Genomic DNA, 25,147 nt, shown 5'->3' on the forward strand with positions numbered 1-25,147 from the left:
CATGGCCCTGCTCATTCCTCCCTATATCTCTTCCTTGCTGGGCATTGTATCCATTTCTTTCACTTCTGCCACTTGGACAACTGCAACCCTAGAGTTAGTGCTATATAATATACCTAAACAGACTGTGCCACTGCAAACACATGGTTCTCTGCTAGCTGAATCCTAAACTCCACTCACTAACGCTCCTATTTATCCACAATCACCTTCCCCTAGCATTCCCCGCAGCAGCACCTCAGAATTATCAGCATATCAGAATTACTTGGCCCAGGTCTCATTTTCAGCAGAACATAACTTTGTCTTTTTCTTGCTGAGAAAGCTGAAGCTTTAGGGAAATTTCCTTCAACTGCCCACTGCTCTGCTATAAACATTATCTTCATCCCCACCCATTCTTTCTCCTTCTCTCTGTCACAGAAGATGAAGGGTCTCCCTTCTTTTCAAGGGCAAACCCAAGGTCATCCCCCAAGCCATACCTTTGGTTCCCTCCTGCCTTCTCCAAGACTCTGCTTGATCAAAAACCTTTGCTCTTTCTTCTGTCCTTGACTCTGCTCCTTTCGGGTCCTATAACCCCTTAACCTATAAACACAGTAAAGTCTCTTTCATTTTTTCAAAACCCTCCCTTGACCTGAGTTTCCCTCTAGCTACTATCCTATCTTTGTCCTCCTTTCTTATCCAAAGCTCTCCAAACAGCATCTGTAAAATAATTATCATAACAACCCATTATTATACAGACAGGAACTAAATCAAGACTCAAAGTCAACACTAATAAGGTCAACTACCAAACCTTTTGGGTTCTACACTTCCCCACAGGACTTGGCATTCAAGACACACTGTTTTAGCCTTTTACTTTTTAATAATCCCATGTTTCACTTAACACTCAAAGGTAGAGGAAAGCAACATGGTGATTTCAAAGCAGGAGGTCAACAAATGTGTACTAAGGGCATACTCCATGCCAAACAATTTATTGCTATGTTTAAAAAAATAAGGGAGGGGGGATATTTGGCTATGTCTAAACAAAACAACAGCAACAACAAAAACAACACAGAAAATCTGAATAACTCTTATAAAAATTTTTTTTCTAAATTCCTGGATTTTCAACAGAAACATGTTACTCTAATTCTCTAACTTCCTTTCATTTCTCAAACCAATGAAAATAAGCTTAAACTCATTGAAATTGCTCTGGCAAATGTTCCCAATGACCTTCAGATTCACAAACCCAATGAAAACCCTTCAGTCATATCTAACTGAACCTTTCTGCTGATATGCCTGACACACCACTCTCTTCTTCTTGACAATCTTGACTCTCTTGGCTTCTGCATCATTCCACTCCCTTGGGATCCTCATACCTTCTAACTATTATTTTTTAGATGTCTTGTATATAGTCTCCAAATGGTGGTATAGTTTTACTTCCACCAAATACTTCTCCACTGAGGCAAATTGTTCACTGATGAACATGACCCATACTTTCTCACCTACTCTGTGTTTGATTCTGCTCATGTTGCCCCTACGCTAATCTCTACCCGTCCAAACCTAACAAATTCTTCAAGGACCAATTCTTCAATGAAGCTTTTACTCATTTCTTGAAATTTTCATAATCTTTCCCTCCTTTGTACTCCCATAATTTGCATTTCATTTACCCCATAGAATATTCATTCCTATACATTCTCATCTATCCTATCAGGTCATAAACTCTTTCTTTATGACTGCTGTAATAACCAGTGCCTAAAGCCATGCTTGGCACATAGTAGGAACTTATCAAATTTTAGCTTTGAGTATTATTATTATTCACTTTTGCATTCCTCAGACTTCTAGCACAGCAATATTTTGTAAACACTGTATGGTCAATCAATCAATTAATTAATGCCCTAAGAATGAATGAACTCTTGTTGAGAAAGAAGAGCAGGTAGAGGGCTCACCTATAGTAGGTGGTGGAGAGGTAAAGAATAACTAGTGAACAATATTAAAGGAAATGGCTAGGAACCCCAGAAGGAGAGAAAAGAGAAAACTTTTAACTATCTGCAGGCATATTATCTATTCCATAAATGATCTTTGAAATACAACACCTTCTTCTGCCTGTCTCCCAGGATGAAGGTAGATTTCTCAACGTATGGATGACTCTGTCTCTGACTCAGGTTGGAAAATGCAAAGTTATGGTATCCAGCTTTCTCTGAGCCTCCTCATACACAGGTGGAAGAGAACTAACTAAAAGGATAAAGGGGAAAATGATGAAACCCGTTTGAGGTTGTTTTTTAAAAAATATTTTCAAGTGGAATACATCAAGCAAATTTACTACATAAAATAGCTAATGTTTTTTTTTGCATTAAGAAAAAGGAAGGATTAGGATCCTGTGTTGTCATTGTTGTTTTAATCCTCACCCAGGGACATACTTATTGATTTTAGAGAGAGGGGAAAGAGGGGGAGAAAGAGAGAAAGAAAAACATTGATCTGTTGTCTTCCTGTAAATTCTGACCTGGGATTGAACCCATAACCCAGGTATGTGCCCTGACCTTTTTTTTTGCATTAAGAAAAAGAAAGAATTAGGATCCTGTGTTGTCATTGTTGTTTTAATCCTCACCCAGGGACATACTTATTGATTTTAGAGAGAGGGGAAAGAGAGGGAGAAAGAGAGAAAGAAAAACATTGATCTGTTGTCTTCCTGTAAATTCTGACCTGGGATTGAACCCATAACCCAGGTATGTGCCCTGACCAGGAATCGAACCCACAATCTTTTAGTGTACAGGGCAATGCTCCAACCAATGAGCCACACCAGCCAAGGAAGGACACTGTGGTTTTTTTTGTTTGTTTTTTTTAAAATATATTTTATTGATTTTTTACAGAGAGGAAGGGAGAGGGATAGAGAGTTAGAAACATCGATGAGAGAGAAACACTGATCAGCTGCCTCCTGCACACTCCCCACTGGGGACGTGCCCGCAACCAAGGTACATGCCCTTGACCGGAATCGAACCTGGGACCCTTGAGTCCGCAGGCCGACGCTCTATCCACTGAGCCAAACCGGTTAGGGCAGGACACTGTTTTTTAATCATTTTATAAGAATATCCTTCTGCCAAATTTTCCTGTATTATGGTTTTTTTATGTCAGTATCATTTCCTTTGAACTTTAGTCATTTTTAGTACAGCCAAATTGAATGACTTCTTTAAAGTGCTATTTTTGGACAAATACACAGGGAAATTAATCATGGTGCCTAAATAATGGTCTGGGTGTTCTATTTTATTATTTTCAGCTTAGTCTGGGAAATATGTGACCAGTTTTTCACCCAGAGAGTAAAAATGTTCCAATTTATTGAAAAGCACTTGTTATTGGAAGCAGTCAATGACACAAAACCAGTCTGCTATTTCTATGCAGGCAACACCAGCCAGTCACTGTGCTGAAACAACAAGCTTTTGTCTACAAAGGTCATGACATCACCAGTTCAGGACATGATACTTTAAAATGCAAAGGTTCCTGGGAAGGACAACTCCGTTTATAATATATATCCGTTAAAGGTGCACTTCAAGAGTTCCCTGGATATCTGGACAGCAAATTTGCAAATTTCTGCAAGGTGCCAATGCTAACAATGAAGGTCATGCTGTTTATAATGTTGGTTCAACAAATTCCCATAGATGGAATAATAGATTCCCCAGGTGGCAGACCACTAGAACCAGAAAATCTACAGAACTATCTCTAATGTCCAGAACCTTGGTTACAGAGTTGGAGAGAATGAAGAGATCAACAAGGAGTCTGAGAAAGAGAATTAGCATAAAAAGCCTGTGTGGGCCTCCATCTCCTCCTTTTCCCCAAGTGCTTCAGGGTACATCTCCTACAGGTAGACCTGATATTATTCTAAACTCTGAGCAACACCAGCCAAGGCCTGATATTAATCTTATCTCCCCAATATTATAAGCCCTCTTCTCTGTGTGTCTTTTTTTAAAAAAAAATGTTTTTATTGATTTTAGAGACGGGAAGGGAGAGGGACAGAGAGATAGAATGAGAGAGATGAGAGAGATACATGAATCGGCTGCCTCCTGCACCATCTACTAAGGTGTGACTTGAAAACAGGGGACTCCACTGGGGATCAAGCCCGAAACCTGGGTATGTGCCCTGTCTGGAAATTGAACTGTGACCTCCTGGCTCATGGGCCAACGCTCAACCACTGAGCCACCCTGGCTGGGCCACCCTACTTCTTTTGTTTAGCAGTTCCAGTCCCCCAAGGCTAAGCTGTTGCACAACTTCAGGTCACAGCCCGCATAGAGTAGTGAATATGAAGCCCCCCAATTGGTATAGTACCCAGCCCATGCCATATGGCACTGCTATCTTCCCACTTTTCTCACTCCCAGATCACAACCAAACTTCATGGCTTAGATTATATTCCACCTCCATGATGTGAAACATTTCTCTTAACTCTATTTCTCTTACCTAAAAAGATTTTATCTTTTCACAGAATGGCTTTGGCCTCAACGTTCACATTAGACTGCTTAAAAGAAATTCTAAAGGTAAAGAATAAACATAAAGGAACCCACCCTTGAACATCTCTAGAGTATAAATGATACAGTGGGAGGGGCATTGGACTGAGAGACAGAGAAGTAGGGTGACACACAGAGAAGAGGGCTTATAATATTGGGGAAGTAAGACAGAGAATTTAGGTCTAGAGCAAATGTAACTAAAGTGCTGAGCAACCCTGGCAACTCACATACATTGAGCGCCAGTTTCACACATATAGTATAAAAGAGCTAAATAAGATATCTCAAAATGCCTGTTGGTCCCAAAATTTTATAGAACCTTGGAACACCACCTCCAGAGTAAAGGGTATATGAGTCATGTATGGCCACTCTATAAAGGAAGAGTAATAGGTGGACTGTGAAGGTCTAGGAGACAACACACTAAATGCTCAGACATGTCTAGCCAAATGGCATATAGGCCTGAGCTGGGGTAACTTGTCTCACAAGGCATATCCCTGCCTCTCCTCTCAATACAAAATCTTTATATAGATTTGTTTTCTTATCTTTAGTCTGGCAAAGCTGGCACATAGCTGCCACATTTTTACCAGCCTACTCATGATTGCTAATGCCAACTGCCTCCTACTCTTAGCTGCACCTCCCCCCCCCCATGTGATAATGCTAATAAAGTACAGGTGTCGGCTACCCAAACACATATCGTCAGCTCTAAATATAGGAACATCCTCATTTTTAACAAGTCTAATATTGCACAATCTGCATTTACAAGTACACATACTTACATATGTATGTGAGCTCATATAAGTATGTGGAGGATGAATTATTTGCTTTGCGAATGAATGCACCATAGAATTCCTTGAAATATCAGGTTTTTCATATCTCTTTTTGTTCACTACCTCCCCCACAAGTATCTTACACTTTTTACTTACTTATTACTGCTCAGAAATACATCTATTGTATAAGCTAAGGTATCCTGTATTCATAAAAATTAATGGAGAGCAGAATGTATTTCTTGCTAATTTCTTTGATGTCTTGGGTATGTCCAGGGGTAGGGCAAAAGTAAGTTTACAGTTGTGAGTACATGAAACACAGAGTTTATTCTATTATTATTTATTATTGTATTCTTTCCCATGCAAACAACTGTAAACCTATGTGTGCCTCACCCTGTATTTGAAAGCCCAGGCTATGGATTTGTATCTGGCAACACGACGAACATAAAAGCCACATGAACCTTAAATGCCTTTCAGAATCCACCATAATATAACAGCCTTCTGCAGAAATAAGAGTCTGGAAGAGCCACAGGCTCCACACAGGCCACCCTGCCTGGAGAGAAGTGACATTCTTTAGTGATGATTTCAAAAGCAACCATTGTACCTTCCACTCAGGTCAATAACGTCTGCTGGGGGCAGCTTAAAAACTTGAACTAATATATTCTGCCTCCTTACACAATAAATGTTAATAGACAAAACATTAACCACATTTCTGAGAGTGGTGGAGCTATTGTTAGTAATGGTGGTGCTCTGGAAAATTTCATCTTTCGTTGTGAAATGCAAATGTGATTTTTTATCCAAAGGTAAATGGTAAGCTCAACCAGGTTTGTTTGTTTGTTTTAATTTGAGTTTTGTAATGTTTTCTATTTCTCTTCACCCCAGGGGTTTCCTTATCTATGTGCACACACAGATGAGAAAAGGAATAGATTAGGGTAGGTTGAAAATAATACCTCTGATACTAACAGCTCCAAACAAAGGTTTATCTCACACAATCATTAGTATTCCCCTAGTATCCAACCTTTTTCATCTCATGGCACACATAAAGTAATTACTTAAATTCTGCTGCACGCCAAAAAATATATATATTTTGTCAGTCTGACAAAAAATAGTTATAATTTTGATTCATTTACACTGGACAGCTATTGTTTGTGTTGGCTGTTGTCATTTTTTCATTTGACAATCTTAAAGGAACAGAGGTCAATGACCCTGACTAAATAGTCAGGTATTACATGTTTTAAAAAATTCTTCCAGCACACCAGTTGAAAATCATTGCCCTAGAACCTAACGAAAACAAAAAGGAAAACGGCATCTCTACTCTTAAGTCATCTTCTCCTCCACCCCACCCCGACCCAACACAGACCAGAAAAAGAAGTTATGGTTTCCCCACTTCCAGAAATATAACTGTCTAGAGCTCAGGTACTCAGAAGAATCCCAACTTCCTCTTGGGTCCTTAAGAACAGACACTGAATGGGGGACATGGCTCAGGTAGCTACAGAAGGTTAGTGAGAACAGACTGTGGAAAGAGCGCTGGACCAAGAAGGAGGAGGCCTAAGATGAGATCTGGACAAACCCCTAACCCTTCTGGACCTCAGTTTCCTCATTATAAACTACTAGTGACCCGGTGCACAGATTCGTGCACATTGAAAGGAAATTAATTAGAAGGTGGCCGGTAGGGCGGGACTGAATGAGAAGGACCAGACATGCCCTGGAGCCAACCTCCCATGGTCCCTCCCCGGCCGGCCGCACCTAGGGTGGCCCGAGGCTCGAAGGGCGTCTGCGGAGTGAGCGGGGTCCCTCCAGCGGGTGGGGTCTCTCGGCCTGGCCTGCGGGGATCAGGCCGAAACCAGCTCTCCGACATCCCCCAAGGGGTCCCGGAGTGCGAGAGGGCATTCTGCAAAGTGCTGTCATACAGGGTGTGTAATGTAAACGGAAGTGTGCAGTAAACCAGATTCGGGGCCTACAGTGCCCCAGCCGAAGGTGGAATTGCATGGCCCCACGAGGAATCGGGCTCCCTTCTCTCTGGTTTCGAGGTATGTCACCTGAGAACCGCCGCTGCCAAGTCACTGCAGCTTGGCAGCTCCTGCGTTGAGCATCTGCCCCCTGGTGGTCAGTGCGTATCACAGCTACCAGTCGGACGGACACTTAGCATATTAGCCTTTTATATATATAAATAGATAATGGTACCCACATTTTTATTGATATTGAATGAGATAATAGACTTGAAAATACTTTGTGAAAGTAATAGGCCTTCACAACGCAATGTTCTGCTTATTTGTGTGCATCTCAAATCCTATGACATTAAGCTGAAACTTACAAAAATAAGAAAAGTGTAAGGCTGGTTTAAACAAAGCCTTCTTTCTCTTTCCCTCCTTTTCTCCCTCTTTCTTTCCTCTGTCTCTTGATCTCTCTTTTACTCTACCTTCTGGAAAAAATCAAAAGTGGCACTTGATCTTGGTCTTCTAATAATCATGAATTTTCTGATTTTCAGTCATAGTCAAAGGCTAAATTAAATAAGCCACCTAATTAAATTAGATTACTATTAAATTATATTACTACTATTAAGTATAGGGCCTGTGTTAAATTATTACCAAAATCATATCATGAAGAAATTTTCTGCTTCTAGAGAAGCTTAAAATCAGCTATTCATTTATTTTTTCATTCAACAAATATATATTCAGTGCAAACTGATGCCAGACAATAGGGATTTTAAAATGAATAAGAAAAACATAGCCCTTTCCCCCATGAAGTTAGTAATTCAGTGAGACAGACAGATTCATAATCTCTTATTTTATAGCTTAGAAACTAGAAACACAATAGTTTAGAAAATTTGATTCTACCTGCAACTCTCCTTCCATTATACTGAGTAGCTGGATGAGGTCTTCTTTGGATAACTCCAAGGATTTCTTATTCTTTTTATCACTTTCTCCAGATGGTTTTAGGTGTCGTTTGACAGTTCCTGAGGCCATGACATCATCTTCCTTTCTATTTGATTTGTTCTTCTTTTTTGCATCTTCTGAGAGACTTTTATCATCAACATTGCTTATGATGGAGGATTTGGGGCAGGAGATATGCCCGTTGGATGAACTTTCACCACCCTGATTTCGGGATCTCATTCCCACCTAACACAAAGAAAGATTATATATTTTACCACCATTGAAATTATATTTTTTCTAACTACTTAAAGACTTGTTGCAGCTTTACAACATCACCAATAAAGAAAAAACAAAAGATCAGTTTCAGTTAGCTTCCTTATAGCTTTAATTAATGTATTATTAAAATCTTCAGAAAAATGCATTGATGGTCTTCAAGAAAAAGTGAAAATGTGATTCTAACATGACAAATATCTCAAACGAAATGATCAAGGTCAACATCAATAGTAATCAGTCATGTTTATAGTATGTATCTTTGATAGGAAGTGATAAGCAAGGCACTTTGCTTTTATGGTCTTCCTCCCTCAAAGCATTACCCAAATTTAATGATGAGAAAAACATCAGACAGATCCCAAATGAGAGACACTCTATAAAATTCATGACCAATAATCTTTGAAACTATCAAGGTAATAAAAAAACAAGGAAAATCTGAAAAACTGTCACAGCCAAGAGGGGCCTAAGGACACATGACAACTAAGTGTAATATGGCATCCAGGGTGGGATCCTGCAACAGAAAAGTGACATTAGGGGAAAATCAAGGAACTCTGAAGTATGGACTTGAGTCAATTATAATGTATCAATATTGGTTTACTAATTATGGTGAATGTATCAGACTAATGTAAGATGCTGATTATAGAGGAAACTGGGTGTGGGGTATTTGGGAACCCCCCAGTATTATCTTTGCGACAATTCTGTGGATCTAAAGTGTAAAGTAAAACTTTTTATTTTTTTTAAAAGTGATTCCAACTCCATCAGAAAATTCAAACCTCAAACCCTGCCAGGAACCAAATGGAAGTCACAATGTGCAGAGAAATCCACAAAGGTTGGAGAGGGGCTTGACAAAGAGAGAGGGAACGGGAAAAGCAAAGGGAAGAGGGTGGTGTAATTTTTAGTGATATGGAATTCTATTGTTCCATGGCCTCTTTTTTTCAAAATCAGGTTGTTGCTTTTGTTTTCTTAATGTCAGTCATTTACAGGAATGTGAATAAAAGCACAAAGAATTGTGAGAAAACAGATCAACTACAAAATCAAAATTTTAAACAGTATATTTTATAGCAAAATACAGGAAACAAAAAACAAAAACAAAAGCAGCAGCTAACCTGTCCTGTGGGAAGCACCTTTGAGTCATTCCATGATGAATGTTTTACAGATTATGTCAGTCTCTGAGCAAAAGAACTTAACCAACAGGTATGTTGTAAATATACTGAACTCAAAAGCTAGGATTCAAAGTGCTGTGAAGAGAGCTCTAATATCCTGGGGGCTGCACTACAAATTTTGCCTAAACCCTTAAATATAGTAGGTTAGTGCATGGGCTTATTTAGAACTCACAGGATGAATAGTCCTTCCTCAGAACAACTAAGCAGCAAGATTTTCATGACTCATCCCAGATAAACTACAGAGATGTTGTTTTCTGAAAGTAAATTTCCTTTATGAACCCATACATATTTAAGAAACTAAGGAAAGCTTTTCAAAACACTAGGTTTATAATAGAAAAATAAATACAGTGTGGTGTTTCCTTTCAGATAATGAATATTCAATTCTTCCAACAAATCTTGAAATCTACATTCATGCTTCTTTTTTGAAGTGAACTCCTACTGTGTGTGTGTGTGTGTGTGTGTGTGTGTGTGTGTGTGTGTGTGTGTACTCTTTACAGCACTCTAACTATGAACAACATAAACACAAGAGGTGGGGTGGTCCTTAACCCTGCACCCTGTTTTCTGGTTAATTCAGTGATTTGTCCTTGGAATTTTAGAGCATCTTTTGTGCTTCGATGATGAACAAAGAAGAGATGTTTCTTTGTAATGGGAGCCAGAGCACTTCAGAGCAGACCTGCTGTATTTCATCACAGCTTGTTTGTGGGCAGAGTGGGCTGCTTTCAGCCCCGAGCCAAAGAAAAAAGAGATGATGAATAGAAAGTTTCAAATTTAACTCTTGACCTGTTACACATCACAGCTAAGACACATGGGCTTCCCAAACTGAATTGTGACTCCCTATGACTCCATACCACATGTGAATTCCTTTTATCTGAAATAACTTTCTCTATAAGATCTTAAGGCTCTTTGGAATGGTACATCAAATATTGATTTGACAACTTCAACTTAGATCATGGGTTAATAGAAATTCCAGAAGATGGTTCTCAAAGCATAGGAAGTGAGGGGTGATGTATTAAACTTAATTATACTTAGCTTTAATCATACATGACATTTGTATTTGACTGTAGCATGTGTTTATGTCTTATTTCCCTGGATTTTATGCATCTTTTATAGTATCTACAACACTAGACTATTCCTAAAATAGAATAAATGCATAACTATTTGTATGTGACATGCATTTACTTAATCAATTGTATTTGCAAACATGCAGAAAATGGTATTTTCTTATACCAACTCTATATTTAGTTCTTTCTAAAAATTTTAGTCTGATATTAGTATTTTAAAATAAATTTTATTATAGCATTAATCGTTTTTATAGGATTATATTAATTCATTGATGAACATTAATTATTGAATTAATTAATTACAGAATTGATCCATTACAGAAAAAACACATTTTAGAATTATCTAATTATATTATATCAGGTCAAAATCTTAAGTTCCCTATTATTTTCAACCTTAATTTACTTTGGCTGTTGGAAAATCTCATGTGCTAGATCCATGATGTTAATGTCTTAGCAAATATTTTTCCTCTGTGACACTAAAATTTCACATTCATTGCTTTCCTCTGACATCTGCACATGGATGTTAGTCCTTTTTTGATAAGCCAAATGGGGTTTACTATCTTTATCTCCACAACAAAGTCAGCAATCAACACCTGTTCTATCTCAGGAATGCAAAAGTACTCAGAAATAACAAACTAGTCAAGTAATGTTTTAGGAAGGAATTAGACAACATGTGAGGTAGAAAAACATAGTTTCTCAATAGTGTAACCAAGTCTATCTTTAATAATGTCCACATTAAGCCACCTTTTTCTATTTTGTGAGGAGAAAATGTCCAAACAATAGAGAACTTCCATGTATCACATCTAGAGTCATTCATACTCTTCCTTATTATAATAGCTCTCACTTATTATTTCTGAAGTGTTACATAGTATGTTAAGCATTTTACATACAATATCTAATTTAAGTTAATACTCATATCAACCCTATGATGTGAGATTTTAAAGATAAGACCACTAAGGTTTAAAGAAACTCAATATATTTTTCTGGATTACACAGCTACTCCTAGTGAATAGAAGAACTAGGATTTGAACCCAGGTCTGATTCCAAATGCCTACTCACTGTAGGGTTTTCCCCTAAGTTCTTAACCCATTGTCCGCCATAAGCGTCTGTAGACACAAGCGGTGGACCTTCCCCACACGGCAATGGGCATCTATAAAAAAAAATGTTTTCCCTTAGTGGCAGCCCTGACCAACTTTAAAATCATTTTTTGTGAGAATTTTTAGCTGAAAATATTCAAGAACACCCAAATTGTGAGTACTATATTTATTTTTATAATATTCGTTGCTAATTGATTTTTAAAATTAAATTCAAAATATGGGGATAGTTTCAGTTTTGGATGCGTGGTAGTTAACTGGTTAAACACATACAAATTGGAGGGGAGGAATACCCTGTAAATTAGATGATCCAGATAAATCTACAAATGCTTACTAAGGCATTGTTTTTTCACTTCACACTACAGAGTCGGAGAAATCCATGTCTTCCTCCATGCAAAACTCACACAGCAATTGAAATTAGTTTGCTAAGTAAAAATACTTTTTCTAGAATCATTAACCTATTGCCACCTGGCCCACGCGTGGCTCAGTGGTTGAGCATCGACCTATGAACCAGAAGGTCACAGTTCGATTCCCGGTCAGGGCACATGCCTGGGTTGCAGGCTCAGTCCCCAGTGTGGGGTGTGCAAGAGGCAGCCAATCAGTGATTCTCTCTCATCATTGACGTTTCTATCTCTCTCTCCCTCTCCCTTCCTCCCTGAAATCAATAAAAATGCAGATCTTAAATCTACTTGAGAAGGAACCTGGTCAATCATTAAGGATACAGCTTATAAAAACAAGATGCAAAGTCTGAAGAGGGACCATCACAGACTTATTGTGTGAAAAGCCCCAGAGTGGAACAATAGTAAACATTTCATCAGAGTTGGCCAAATCCTGTCCATTGTGCTGAGAGGAGTGGCAGACAGGTAACAGAAAAGGCATCTGGCACTCGGAAAGCTTAATAGTTGATCGCATGGCTGCAAGTTTTGGACACGTAAGGTAATAAACTTTCTGAAGGAAGCCAAGAATGCCTTTGCTTCATCTTAGTGCAGACTAAGAAAGTTCTTCAAAGAAAGTTCTCCTCAAGAGAAAGGTTTAAATAAACCAAAGAATCACATCAGATTTGTAATGTGTGTGTTTTTAATCAATGTAATTTGGGGCACAGATTCTTCTCTTAATAAGCAAATTATCCTATATAATAAAGAGGTAATATGCAAATTAACCCTCACAAGATGGCTGCCTATGACCATGCCGACAGGGGGGTTAGTGAGGGACGACCAAATGCCTGAACAAGCAGGCTGTGTGGGGCGACCAGGCCGGCGGGGGCGGGGGGCAGTTAGGGGTGATCAGGCAGGCAGGCAGGCAGAGGGGGTTAGGGGGCGATCAGGCAGGCAGGCAAGCAGTTAGGGGTGATCAGGCAGGCAGGCAGAGTGGTTAGGGGTGATCAGGCAGGCAGCAGTGAGGGGCGATCAGGCCGGCAGGCAGGTGAGCAATTAGGAGCCAGCAGTCCAGGATTGTGAGAAGGATGTCCGACTGCTAGTTTAGGCCGGATTGAAGAGGGTGCAGGCTGGGCTGAGGGCCTCCCTCCCATCCCCATCATGAATTTCATGCACCGGGCCTCTAGTCCTAACATAATTCACAAAATACACTTTACCTTTCATAGTAATTAGTCCACAATACTTTGCATGGAATTTGCTGACTAGGGTGTGAAGAAAAGAAAGATCAAATGTTATTCCAAACCTTCCTTTTTAATCTGTGATCATCTCTCTTCCGTTCTCCACCCCCCAACCCCCAGAAATTGGGCAGTAACTATACCATACTGTCAGATGAATGATATCCTAGGAATCAGAAAATGTTTATGAAGACATTGGGTCATTTATAATGAACTAACAAGTATTTCTAGAGCATTTGAACAAGCCAAAAGGAAAGGATAAATGGGGAGCCAGCATTGCTCAGTGGTTGAGTGTGGACTTATGAACCAGGAAGTCATAGTTTGATTCCCAGTCAGGGCACATCCCCAGGTTGTGGGCTCATCCCCGGTGGGGGACGTACAGGAAGCAGCTGATCAATGATTCTCTCTCATCACTGATGTTTCTATCTCTCTCTCCCTATCCCTTCCTCTCTGAAATATATATATATATATTTTAAAGGATAAAGTCTATAGCTATTAAACACCCACTCTAGTTCCCATCTTCATTAGCTCCCGAAAATTGTGACCTTGATTTTCCCCAGCACTTTCACTCCTGCTCTCACCTCCTTTTAGATTTGTCTTTTCATGTTATAATTCAATGTAGGTCACAACACTCCCATTCCTACCAACAAAAACTTCTTTTCTGCATGAATTAGGTTTTGGCAGCTTTCTTATGATTCTCAAGTATCCAACCTCTGTCTGTTCCTGCATTTATTTATCTATATACTTTTTCAAGAACCTACCTAGTGCACAGGGTGCAATGTTGCAATAATTTTATTTATATAATTTCTATTTTTAAATTACTTTATAGAATTATAAGGAAAAATTATAGTACATGATAAAACGGGAAGCACACAATTACAGAAAAGCCTACTTTTGACAGTGTGGCCTGGCAAAAGGCCTGCTGCAAGTGAGGCTTTCAGAACATGAGCAAGGAACTGTCCTAATTCTTTCTTTTAAACATAAATGACAATACCCAAAGCACCCAAAACTAACGGCAAAAGGAAACATCTGTTCTAGTTCTATGTGGATTTTAAGATGCTAAAGACCAATCAAATCAGCTAGTTCATTCTCCATCAATGTCAGATTGTTCCCCCTGAGTATCTTATTTACTTGGATTACTCTAGTTATAAATATCCCAACTCATAAAATATTCAAGCACTTCTCACAAGATTATTACTCATTCTAATAGCAAAGACTGATCATAAGCGTTACTAGGTTTGCCCTTAAATATCCTTTGTAATTTTAAAAAATATTCTTCATCCTACTTATGCAACAAGCCATGTTGACATTTTTTTTTCAATTCTCATTATCTAATAGTCATAAAACCCTCAAAATAACCTAATATTTCATTCTACTAGGACAGATCTATTCAGACTAACTGAAAATTCTTCTAAGTAATTTTATGAAAGTTAGAATTCATCTCTCAAGAAAGGGGATTTTCTTGAAGTCACTGCAGTGATGTTGTGATCAAAAGTTCAAGGTACCCCTTTTCACTTTGCCCATTGGACTTATGTCTTTACTAGTCATTCCAATGGGGCAAAGGCAATATCCTTTTAAAACCCAAGCAAACTGGGTGTTTGACTTGTATCCTGTCAGAGGTAACAAATTGGAAAAAAAAAAAGAGTTCTAGGAAAATATTATAACTGTTGTATCCTGTCAGAGGTAACAAATTGAAAAAAAAAAAGAGTTCTAGGAAAATATTATAACTGTGGCAAGTTAGAAAAATGTTATTCTACCCTAGTCTAAATCCATGATGAAATATCTGATGAAATTCGCTTTAATATCCTTCAAGAAAGATAACTGCAGACCTAGAAAAGATTTCTAGAAAAACAAAAAATAACACAACAAAAAAAAAACAAGATAACAGATCAGGAAACTACCAAGAAATAAAAAAAATCTTTTAAAGTTAGAGACCTGGGTCTAAATGAGCATACCATTTGAGGGTTTTAAAACTTTGAATGTAAAATAGAGTGACCTTTTTTACCAACATTTTGATAAAAAGGGGTATTAGTTTACCTCTTTATTTTCATTTTTAGCATCTATAACGTGGTGGGGGGGTTTTCTTGTTATTTTCCATCGCAGAAATAAGGCTATTGTCAATTGTAATAAAGAGAAAAGCACTTAACCATCTAGAAATATACTATTATGTAAAGTAATGACAAAATAACAACTTTTTCTGGCACTTCCAACATCAGTGATTCATCCTTTAACCTCAAATACATTTTAAATATTGCTTTATTTATAATACTTTATTTTTTATAATTCTGATGTCACTATCCACTAGACATAGTATATAATCGATGGTCATTGATTACATAAAAAGAGTAAGGCCCTCAAATTTGTTTTCTAATAAATTTTACCTATATTCTTTCTGTTTGAGCACTATAATTTTTTCAGACATTTTAATAGTACCTGTGGCCTCTAAAGAATGTCATCATTTAATTTGAGTTCTAAATATTTGTTTTTTTCATCTAACAGAGAGAACATCTCTGGAACATCACCAGATTTCTGGTTTTCCAGGACTAGATTTCCTTCTTATACTTCATCACTTCTAAAAAGGCCCAACACCAGAATTATATAAGAATCAGTCATTTCCTCCCACTAACAAGAGACCTATCTGTAGCCAGAAGACAAAAACCTTAGACTTTCTCTCAGCAGTATATATTTGATCAATTATTCTTAAATATTACTTTTATGCACAATAATAGTTGCTGACATTCACTGCAGAGCTTATTGTGCTCTGAGCACTGGGTTAAGTACACATATCTAGAGTACCATCTCATGAAATCCTCATAACAATCCGTAAAGCAGGTACTAGAATTATTCTTCTTATAAAAGATAAGGCAAGTGAGGCTTAGAGAGATTTATTTATTGGTCCAAAACAATATGGCCAGTACCTGGAAAGCCTGAACTAGAATGTTTGGGTTTCCCACGTGCATGGAGAAATCTGGGTGGAAGCTTTTACCACCGTATCAGAGCTACTGCGATACCAAAGAATTCACAGGCACCGTTTCATGGGGCTGAAATACATTTAGGCACAGAGCATAGTATCCACCAGTAGATTCTTTCCTCTAACTTCTACTTGTGTAGCCCACAACCTTAGAAGAACCTTATTCTTCTAAGACCACAATCTCTTCCCCATGCTCCCCTCACGCTGCCTTTCTACTTCTCAGAGCTTGAGGTTTTCAAGGAGCTGAAGAGGAACTTTGCTATTGCAGTTCTGACTTTTGACATTTTCGGAATTGGCAAAGTCACTAAGACTTCAGGCACATAACAACTGTTACTCGACTGGATATAAATTGAACTGATTTTTAGGCAAATTGAGAAAAATTCTACTTTGTGCAGAAGTTGATTTTATTCTAGTGAACCAACTGCACAAAATTTCCTGTTAGGAAAAAAATGTTTGTCTTTATGTTGCAAATATTCTCAAATAATTTGATTGCATTTTCAAGAAATGTAAGGCGAATCACAATTGCTGGTCAATGTTAACAAGACGGATTAATCTCCTCGAGGAAAAGGACGTGCAGTGGTTTGGCTGATATCACTGCTTCATGCTGACAGGAGAGAAAATGAAATACTGCACATAGCTGTGTGCTGACGATGACTTCATGCATTCTAATTGCCTGCACATATGCCAATTGTATTCAGGTGTCCTTTAAATGCCTCGTCCTTTAAATGGTCTCTAGAGTCTTCTAGACCATTTCTTAACATAAAAGAACAATTTAAAACCACTTGTAATGTATGGGGTCATGGGTTGTGTCTATTTTGAACTCCTCCTGACTCGTGTCTTTTCTAACAGTCCCCAAGCATCCCTTGGATTAGATCAGAGTATGGGGAGCCTAAATTAAAAACAGAGCCTAGTAGCTACTTTATAACCAAGCGAGGAGTAAAGGAAAAATATATGGGGAGCCTAAATTAAAAACAGAGCCTAGCTACTTTATAACCAAGCGAGGAGTAAAGGAAAAATTATTCCTATTGAAACACATTCTAGGTGAGCAACTGAAGCCACAAGGTCATCAAAAATGTTTATCTGATTTTTAAAGATGCTGTGTGAAGGGGCTGTGAATTCTGCCATTCAACCAATCTTCATAACCTTGGTTGCTCTGCATGCAAAAGCTGGCAAGAACTGTAAAGAAAACTTTGAGATTAGCTAATTAAGGCACATTAGGAATTTAATTTATCTAAAATGTCATGCTACCACAATGCACAAGTTTCAGACTCAGTGTGTGGGCAGGAAGCATGTAAGAAAATGAGTCACCATCTTTTGGAATAATTTTTTCTAACCTAATGATCCATAGCCACCTCTCTTTTCCACCCTCTAGTCATACCACCCAACCCCACAGTGGACCTTAAGGGGACCCATGACCTCATACAACAAAATCCTTAGCATTTGTTTTCCTAACATACTGCATCCTCCTGGAACTGTTTGCTATTAACTCTAAGGAATAAGAGAGCTGTGCCCCCACCTCTAACCCCACAGTCACTTCTTCTATAAGCTAGGACAAGTTACTTAACCTCTCCAACCCATAGTTTTTTCTTCTGTAAAATGAGAATAATAATACCTATTCTACCCACTATGTGTATGTGGAATCATAATGCCTGTTCTACTCTCTATATGTACGTAAAACTATTTCCTAGCAGTAGTAATGCAGGGAGCATTAATCAGTGGCAGATTAACTGTGGGGTCATCAGACACCACTCAACACCCAATATAGGTACCATCAGAGACAAAGACACTTTGTTTTCAACTGTGATGTCTAGCACAGGGGTCAGCAAACTTTTTCTGTAAAGGGATAAGTAAATATTTAATATTTTGGACTTTGCAAGTCATGTGGTCTCTGTTGCACCTATTCAACTATGCTGTTGTAGCATGAACGCAGCCATAGACAATACACCAACAAATGGGTGTGGATGGATTTGACCCCTGGCCCTTAGTTTTCCAACCCTGATTTAGGCTGTGTGACAAGTATGATTGATGGGTGCATTTAAAGTGGGAGAAGTGGAAATGGTTCCTGTCACTCCCACCCCCTCACACCCAGTGGCTGAAAATGGGGGGCGGGGGGGGGGAGATAATGTAGTAGCTATGCTATCTGCCCACCTATCTTATTCTTCTCTTCCAGATAAGTTGAGGGAGGATATAAATATAAAGGGTTCCATCGCAAAGTTTGAGGAATCTAAGGTGGAAGAACCTGAAAGGCTAAAGTTTCAGAGTAGGATTTCCACTGGCATTAGTCACGCCATAGGAAATGCAGATAAACAACAGACACTTAGCAGCATGTGTCTGTACAATGGGGGTGATGGAGACTGATGTTCAGCAAGTATATGGAGGACATACAGAAGTGGCCAAGTGCCCAGCAAGGTGGAAGGTCTAGGAAAGGCAGCAACATGCTAGTAGAAGAGTCACTGAAGCAGAGGGTTTCAACGCAGACCATGAAAGCTGGGGAGAAACCAAAGGCACAGCTTCACTTCAGGAAACACGCAGCACCTGTGAGAGTTGTGGTAAGGTTCCAAGAGAGCAGGAGAGACAGGAAACATCCCCAGAAAGGGCCGTGGCCATAACTTTCACTGGGAGCCAGGCTGGGAGATGACAACAGAGAACACAGGTAGGACTGGTTTCAGATGTATATAACCTGAGCAGTGGCACAGGGCCCCACACTCAGTTTAATGCTCTGCTGTTGCTGTCTTGAAATTCTTTTTTTTTCCCTTTATTGAATTTTAGAGAGAGAGGAAGGGAAAGGGATAGAGAGATAGAAACATCGATGAGAGTGAAACATCACCGATCGGCTGTCTTCTGCACACCCACTACTGGAGATCAAGCCTGCAGCCCGGGCATGTGCCCTGACTGGGAATCAAACCAGTGACCTCTTATTTCCTAGGTGGACACACAACTGCTAAACCACATCAGCCAGGTGCTGTCTTGAAATTCTTAATTATTTTGCAACTAGAGGCCCCATATTTCCCTTATGCACAGCCCCTCTAAATTATGTGGCCAGTCCTGGCAGCAGTACAGCTGGAAATCTGAGTCAGATCCGGGAGGTGCTTCCACCCTGTTAGTTCCACCAGGAACTAACCTGTCCTCCTCCCTTCCCCACAGATGAAGCACAATTTGTATGTGAAGTGAATAGCTTGGGAGGAGAGATAGGAGAGACTGAAATGGAATTCTGATTTGTTCTAGGACTGACCTATATGTATTGAATTTAACTGAAAAAGAATTACGAGATAAAATTGAACTTACCAGGAAATGTCCAGGTTAATTTCTCTACCTCAAGTGGGGATTATAGAAAAGGGATACAGAAGAGGTAACTAAAGAGCAAAGTTTAATTCAATTATAAAGAAATAAAATATTAGGATTATGCCCTTGAGTTTTATGGGATGTGAAACAACACTGGTTACAGTTTTATAAACCATAAAGTACTAATAGACTTTCAGCCAATAGATATTAAGCAGTTTTCCTTTAAGTCACTCTTGTTCCTACTCTAGCTTTGAAAAAGAAAGGCAAGAAATAAGACTCATCCTGGGGCCTGGAAGCAAGCCAAGTTCAGGGACTTTCCAACAATGCAATTATTGCACAGGACCTCTGAGAGGGGGCTGATGAGGAGTTTTGATAAGAGGAAAAGATACAAGCCTATCCATTGTCTTTCGCTGGCCCTCACTCTCTTTTAGGAGCCTTTCTTGTTTCCCCACCTGTGTTTCTCACCTGTGCCTTTCACTAAAATGATAAAAATGAGATCCCAGTGATCTCATTGTACTCCACAAGGAGCCTTTCCAGCCCAGACTTGCCTGAAGTGTGCCCTAAGCCCAAACATGACCCCTCACCCACCTATTTAACTCTCACTCTTCCAGAATCTCAGGACGGTGTTAAGAAATCAACCTGGCTAAATTTAAGTCACATAGCAGGGTGACTGCCCTAACTTCCTATTCCTTAGTCTGCATTAACCCTAGTGAATGCAATTAACCCTTTACTAACTCTAGTGCTTGAAATTAAAACAGAAGTAGCCATTTGTAAGAGGTTGGGTTGAAGGTAGGGCGAGGACAAGATTTCTTTAACTCGTACCACTAGGCTGTTCTTCTATGTACACTAAGCCATGGGAGAGGGAGGGTAAGAAATCTGGGAACATATTTTTTTCTTCGCTTCCCTCTCAACATGCTGAATTCCCAAATCCCCTTTTCTTCACTACGAAGTGCCAACATCCTATTTTGTGTCTCAGTCCAATATTCCTTTTTTGGAGAGCCGAGCTGAACCCAGGGTGTACCGAGCAGATGTGTCTTGGCTCCTAAAACCTGGTGCTGAGGGTAGGGGAGCAGGAAGACTGGGGTTGTACCTGCCTGCCGGGGCTCCAGGAGCACATTGCAGGTGGAGAAGCTCCTCTGAAGTCCTAGAGCTCCTCGAACTTCAGAGTACACCAGACTCACCTGGAGGGCTACAAGCGCACAGGTTGTCGGGCCCACCCCCAGAGTTTCTGATTCCATGGGTCTGGGGTGGCACCTAAGAGTCTGCATTTCTAACAAGTTCCCAGGTGACGCTAATGCTGTCGGTCCTAGGCCCCCACGCTGAGAACCAGCAGTAGGGCAAGGTAGGACGAAGATCCAAATTAGAGAGAAGCCTCAGCATGTCTACAAATTCAACTAGAAACGCTCTGTTTTTCCCATCACTTAACCTAGAAATACTAGGCTCAGCTGGAAAAGATTATATTAATTGTAACTGTTTGCATGACTGACTACAGGCCTACTTATTACTCACACTCCAGCAGGTGCCCTGTTTGAGGGGATAGACTTGTAGGTTACAAAATAATGCCCTATAGGTCAAAACCTCTTTGCAGATATGGGGTGTGTGTGTGTGTGTGTTTAGCAGACACATTTTATCAGAAGTTTTTACAAAATAATCTAGATTTTTCAGGTTTTATTGAAAAAAAAATCAGAAGATCTGTCGCTATTGAGCCTATCTTCCTATGTAATGACATTTAGCTTGAGTTGAGTCATGGCTGGCCCATTTAAATGGAGCATGTACTCCCTAGTTCACCACTCATCCTTAACCACTCTCCATGACCTATGAACATTGAGATCCAAGAGTCAATTGCCATTTATTTATTACTACATTTGCACTATGTTTTTCCTCTAGAAATTCCTCTCCGCACCTAAGGAGAGAAACAAAAGCTACATCAAAAGTTTTGTGTATCAAGAATAAAAAAGGAGAGAATATTTAGCACTGACTCCCCCTATGGGTTTAATATGCAAACACTCCAGCAGCTTCGCCTGGTTATTACCCACCTGTCTTTGGAAACCATTTGAGTTTGGGTCCTGTCTGGACAAGACTGGATGGCAGGCAGAAATGCATGGGGCAGGGAGTAGAGACGAGAAGCAAACTCTATGTGCTGGGTGGTCAAAGAAACTCCTGGAAAGGAATTGTCCAAAAGAAAAAAGCTGCAGTCTGTCACAAACTTGATCCAAGGACAATGTCACATTGCAAGGGAAGAGGGAATATTGTGCAAAGCAGAAAATATGATGTTGAAGATACCTCCATGGATGGACATGCAGCCAAAGCTGAAGCTGGAAGGGGCCGGCAATAAAGGCATAAATGGAAACAAAGAGGCACCTGGAAAGGCTAAGAAGCTGGGGCTTTGCTTTCAGAACTGGCCGTGCAGTAGGAGGGGGAGGATTTGTGGAACTCTGCGTGGTCACTGTTGGAACCAGCAGAGGTGGCAGAGGCATCAAGAGATCTTCAAGCCAGGTCAGGGGCAAGGCAGCATTTGGAGGGCCTAATAGATACCCACCGGGGACCACTTCCTAAATTAACCTGAGGAAGGTGGAGAGGAGGTTCTGCAATAGATCAGTGTAGAAACCACACTGATCTGTTACTATTAGCCCTCTGGCTTTCTGAACTTGAAAACTGTGGGGTTTATTTCATTCCACAAACTGTTTTTGTGCACCGCTATTCCAAATAACAAGCACACAAGAACCATACTAGTGCAAGCAATCACAAAATAATAATAATAATAATAGTAATAATAATAAAATATGTTCTTCCCTCAATTATGTCATAGTCCAAGAGGAGGCAGGATTAAGATGATGGAGTGGATAGACACTGAACACATGTTCTCTCACAAACACATCAAAATTACAACAAAATATATAGAACAACTGTTGCAGAGAGCCACCTGAAGAGTAGCTGGACAGAGTTCCTACAACTAAGGATATAAAGAAGAAGCCACATGGAGACAGGCTGGGGGACAGGTACGACTCTGGTTAGGATTCACACCCAATGTGGTGACTCACAAATAGGAGGAATATCTGAACCACAGCAATTCTCCTGAGAAGCAAGGGGGTCCAAGCCCCACACCAGCCTTCTCCGCCCAGGGCACCAATGCCCGGAAGAGGAGTCCCTATAATATCTTATTTTGTAAAACATCAAGGATTATGTCCAAGAGAGATAAAAGGCTTTGGGAGATGATACTGTACTTTAAAAAAAATCTTTTAAGTATGTTTTTCAAGAGGAGGCAGGATCAAGATGATGGAGTGGATAGACACTGAACATATGTCCTCTCACAAACACATCAAAATTACAACAAAATATATAGAACAACTGTTGCAGAGAGCCACCTGAAGAGTAGCTGGACAGAGTTCCTACAACTAAGGATATAAAGAAGAAGCCACATGGAGACAGGCTGGGGGACAGGTATGACTCTGGTTAGGATTCACACCCAATGTGGTGACTCACAAATAGGAGGAATATCTGAACCACAGCAATTCTCCTGAGAAGCAAGGGGGTCCAAGCCCCACACCAGCCTTCTCCGCCCAGGGCACCAATGCCCGGAAGAGGAGTCCCTATAATATCTTATTTTGTAAAACATCAAGGATTATGTCCAAGAGAGATAAAAGGCTTTGGGAGATGATACTGTTCTTTAAAAAAAATCTTTTAAGTATGTTTTTATTAATTTCAGAGAGAAAGGGAGAGTGAGAGAGAGATAGAAATATCAATGATGAGAGAGAATCATTGTTTGGCTGCCTTCTGCACAACCCTACTAAGGATCAAGCCTGCAACTTGGGCCTGTGCCCTGACCAAGAATCAAACTGTTCATAGGTCGATGCTCAACCATAGAGCCACACAGACCAGGCACTGATGCTGTTCTTAAAGGGCTCTTGCACAAATCACTTGTTTCAGGTCCAAAATGGAAGCAGCAGTTCGAGAAGTACCTGGGTCATATGGGGAGGAATCAAATTGATTAAATTTAGGACAAGGGCCTAAACTCTTTCTAGGGATGAAAGCACTGATGGGCACCACTCTTCCCTGGTTTCCTTTGTTGTTCTTGTTGTGCTTCAAACTGGCCTGCCAGGCACAGCAGGAACCAAAACAGTCACTCTCCAATAACCTAGCTAACACTGTACACCCCACTCCGGTGTTCCCCTGAGATTCTGCCCACCCACTCTGCTAGCCCATGCTGGAGCCCCTTCTAAGTGACTCCAAACGCTGCATACAAGTGGTGGCCAGCCTTGGTTTGCATCACAGTCTTTCCAAAATGCCCTCATGTCCAGCCCAGGCAGCAGCTGGCCTCAGCTTGCAGCACAGTCTTTTCCAAGTGCTCCCAAGCTCAGCATAGGAGGCAGCTGGCCTCAGCTTGCATTACAGTCTTTTCCAAATGCTCCCAAGCTCAGCACAGGTGGCAGTCAGCCTTGGCTTGTATTGCAGACTTTCCCAAGAGTCCCCAAGCCCAGCATAAGTGGCAGCTGACCTTGGCTCACTTCAAGTGGTCACAAGCCTCACAAAACAGCAACTACACCAGAGCTCTACACAAGCAGCTCCCCAATCAACACACACAATGAGAAGCCTCAGTTGGCACCAGAGCCCCGCCCGCCAAAGAGATTCCTCTCCATGCAGGTCATCCACAGTCATATGGTCAGTCCTCACAGCCAGTCAGCCTGAGGACCAATCTCACCTACCACTGCACCTGCAGGAATTACAGCCCAACTGCTACAGGAGCGCACACACAACCTACACAGGGGACACCTGTGGAGCACGTGGCTCTGGTGACTAGGGAGGATCGGTATACTAGTCCCACAGGACACCTTCTATTTAAGATCATTCTTTCAAGATCAGGAGATGTAGCAGAGCTATCTAACACATACAGACAAACATAAATCAGGAAATGGAGGAGTATGTTCCAAGTTTAAAGAAAAAGACAAGACCCCAGAAAAACAACTAAACAAAACAGAGGCAAACAATCTACCAGATAGAGTTCAAAACAATGGTTTTAAAGATGCACAATGAAATTGGTAGAGGAATAGATGAACTCAGTAAAAACTTCATCAAAGACACAGAAAATAAAAAGGAGCCAATCAGAACTGAAGAACACAATAACTGAAATTATATATATATTACAGGGATTCAACAGCAGATTTGATGATGCAGAAGAATAAATCATCAATCAGGAAGACAAGGTAGTAAAATCACCCAACTGGTATAGCAAAAAGAAAAATTTTACCCATAAGGATAATTTAAGGCACCTCTGGGAAAATCAAGCATACCAACATTTGCATCATTGCAATTCCAGAAGAAGAGAGAGAGAGAAAGTGCACAAAACCTATTTGAAGAAATGATGATTCCAGAAGAAGAGAGAGAAAGTGCACAAAACCTATTTGAAGAAATGAAAGCTGAAAAATTCCCTAACCTGGTAAAGGAAACAGACATCTAAGTCCAGGAAGCAAAGAGAGTCTCAAACAAGATGAATCCAAAAAAACCCACACCAAGATACATCATAATAAAAAGCCACAAGTTAAAGATGATGAGAAAATCTTAAAAGTATTATGAAAAAAGCAGCTAGTTACATACAAGGGAACTCCCAT

The 25,147-nt window shown here is 40.0% G+C and overlaps 1 protein-coding gene across 4 annotated transcripts in view; it reads right to left on the reverse strand.

Moving 5' to 3' along the window:
* Positions 1 to 25,147, reverse strand: part of FILIP1 (filamin A interacting protein 1) — a 170,207-nt gene that overhangs the window by 92,535 nt on the left and 52,525 nt on the right. For 3 of the 4 annotated variants that reach the window (XM_005861443.2, XM_014535784.1, XM_005861442.2), the window contains exon 2: positions 8,056 to 8,337. In XM_005861443.2, coding sequence (XP_005861505.1) covers positions 8,056 to 8,331 — 276 coding nt within the window. In that variant the 5' untranslated portion in view covers positions 8,332 to 8,337. Of the gene's footprint in view, positions 1 to 8,055; positions 8,338 to 11,644; positions 11,655 to 25,147 lie in introns of those variants that run through there. The other variant, XM_014535785.1, reaches the window with a different exon arrangement.

Source organism: Myotis brandtii, unplaced genomic scaffold (assembly GCF_000412655.1).
Source record: "Myotis brandtii unplaced genomic scaffold, ASM41265v1 scaffold151, whole genome shotgun sequence".
NCBI classification, from domain to species: Eukaryota; Metazoa; Chordata; class Mammalia; order Chiroptera; family Vespertilionidae; genus Myotis; species Myotis brandtii.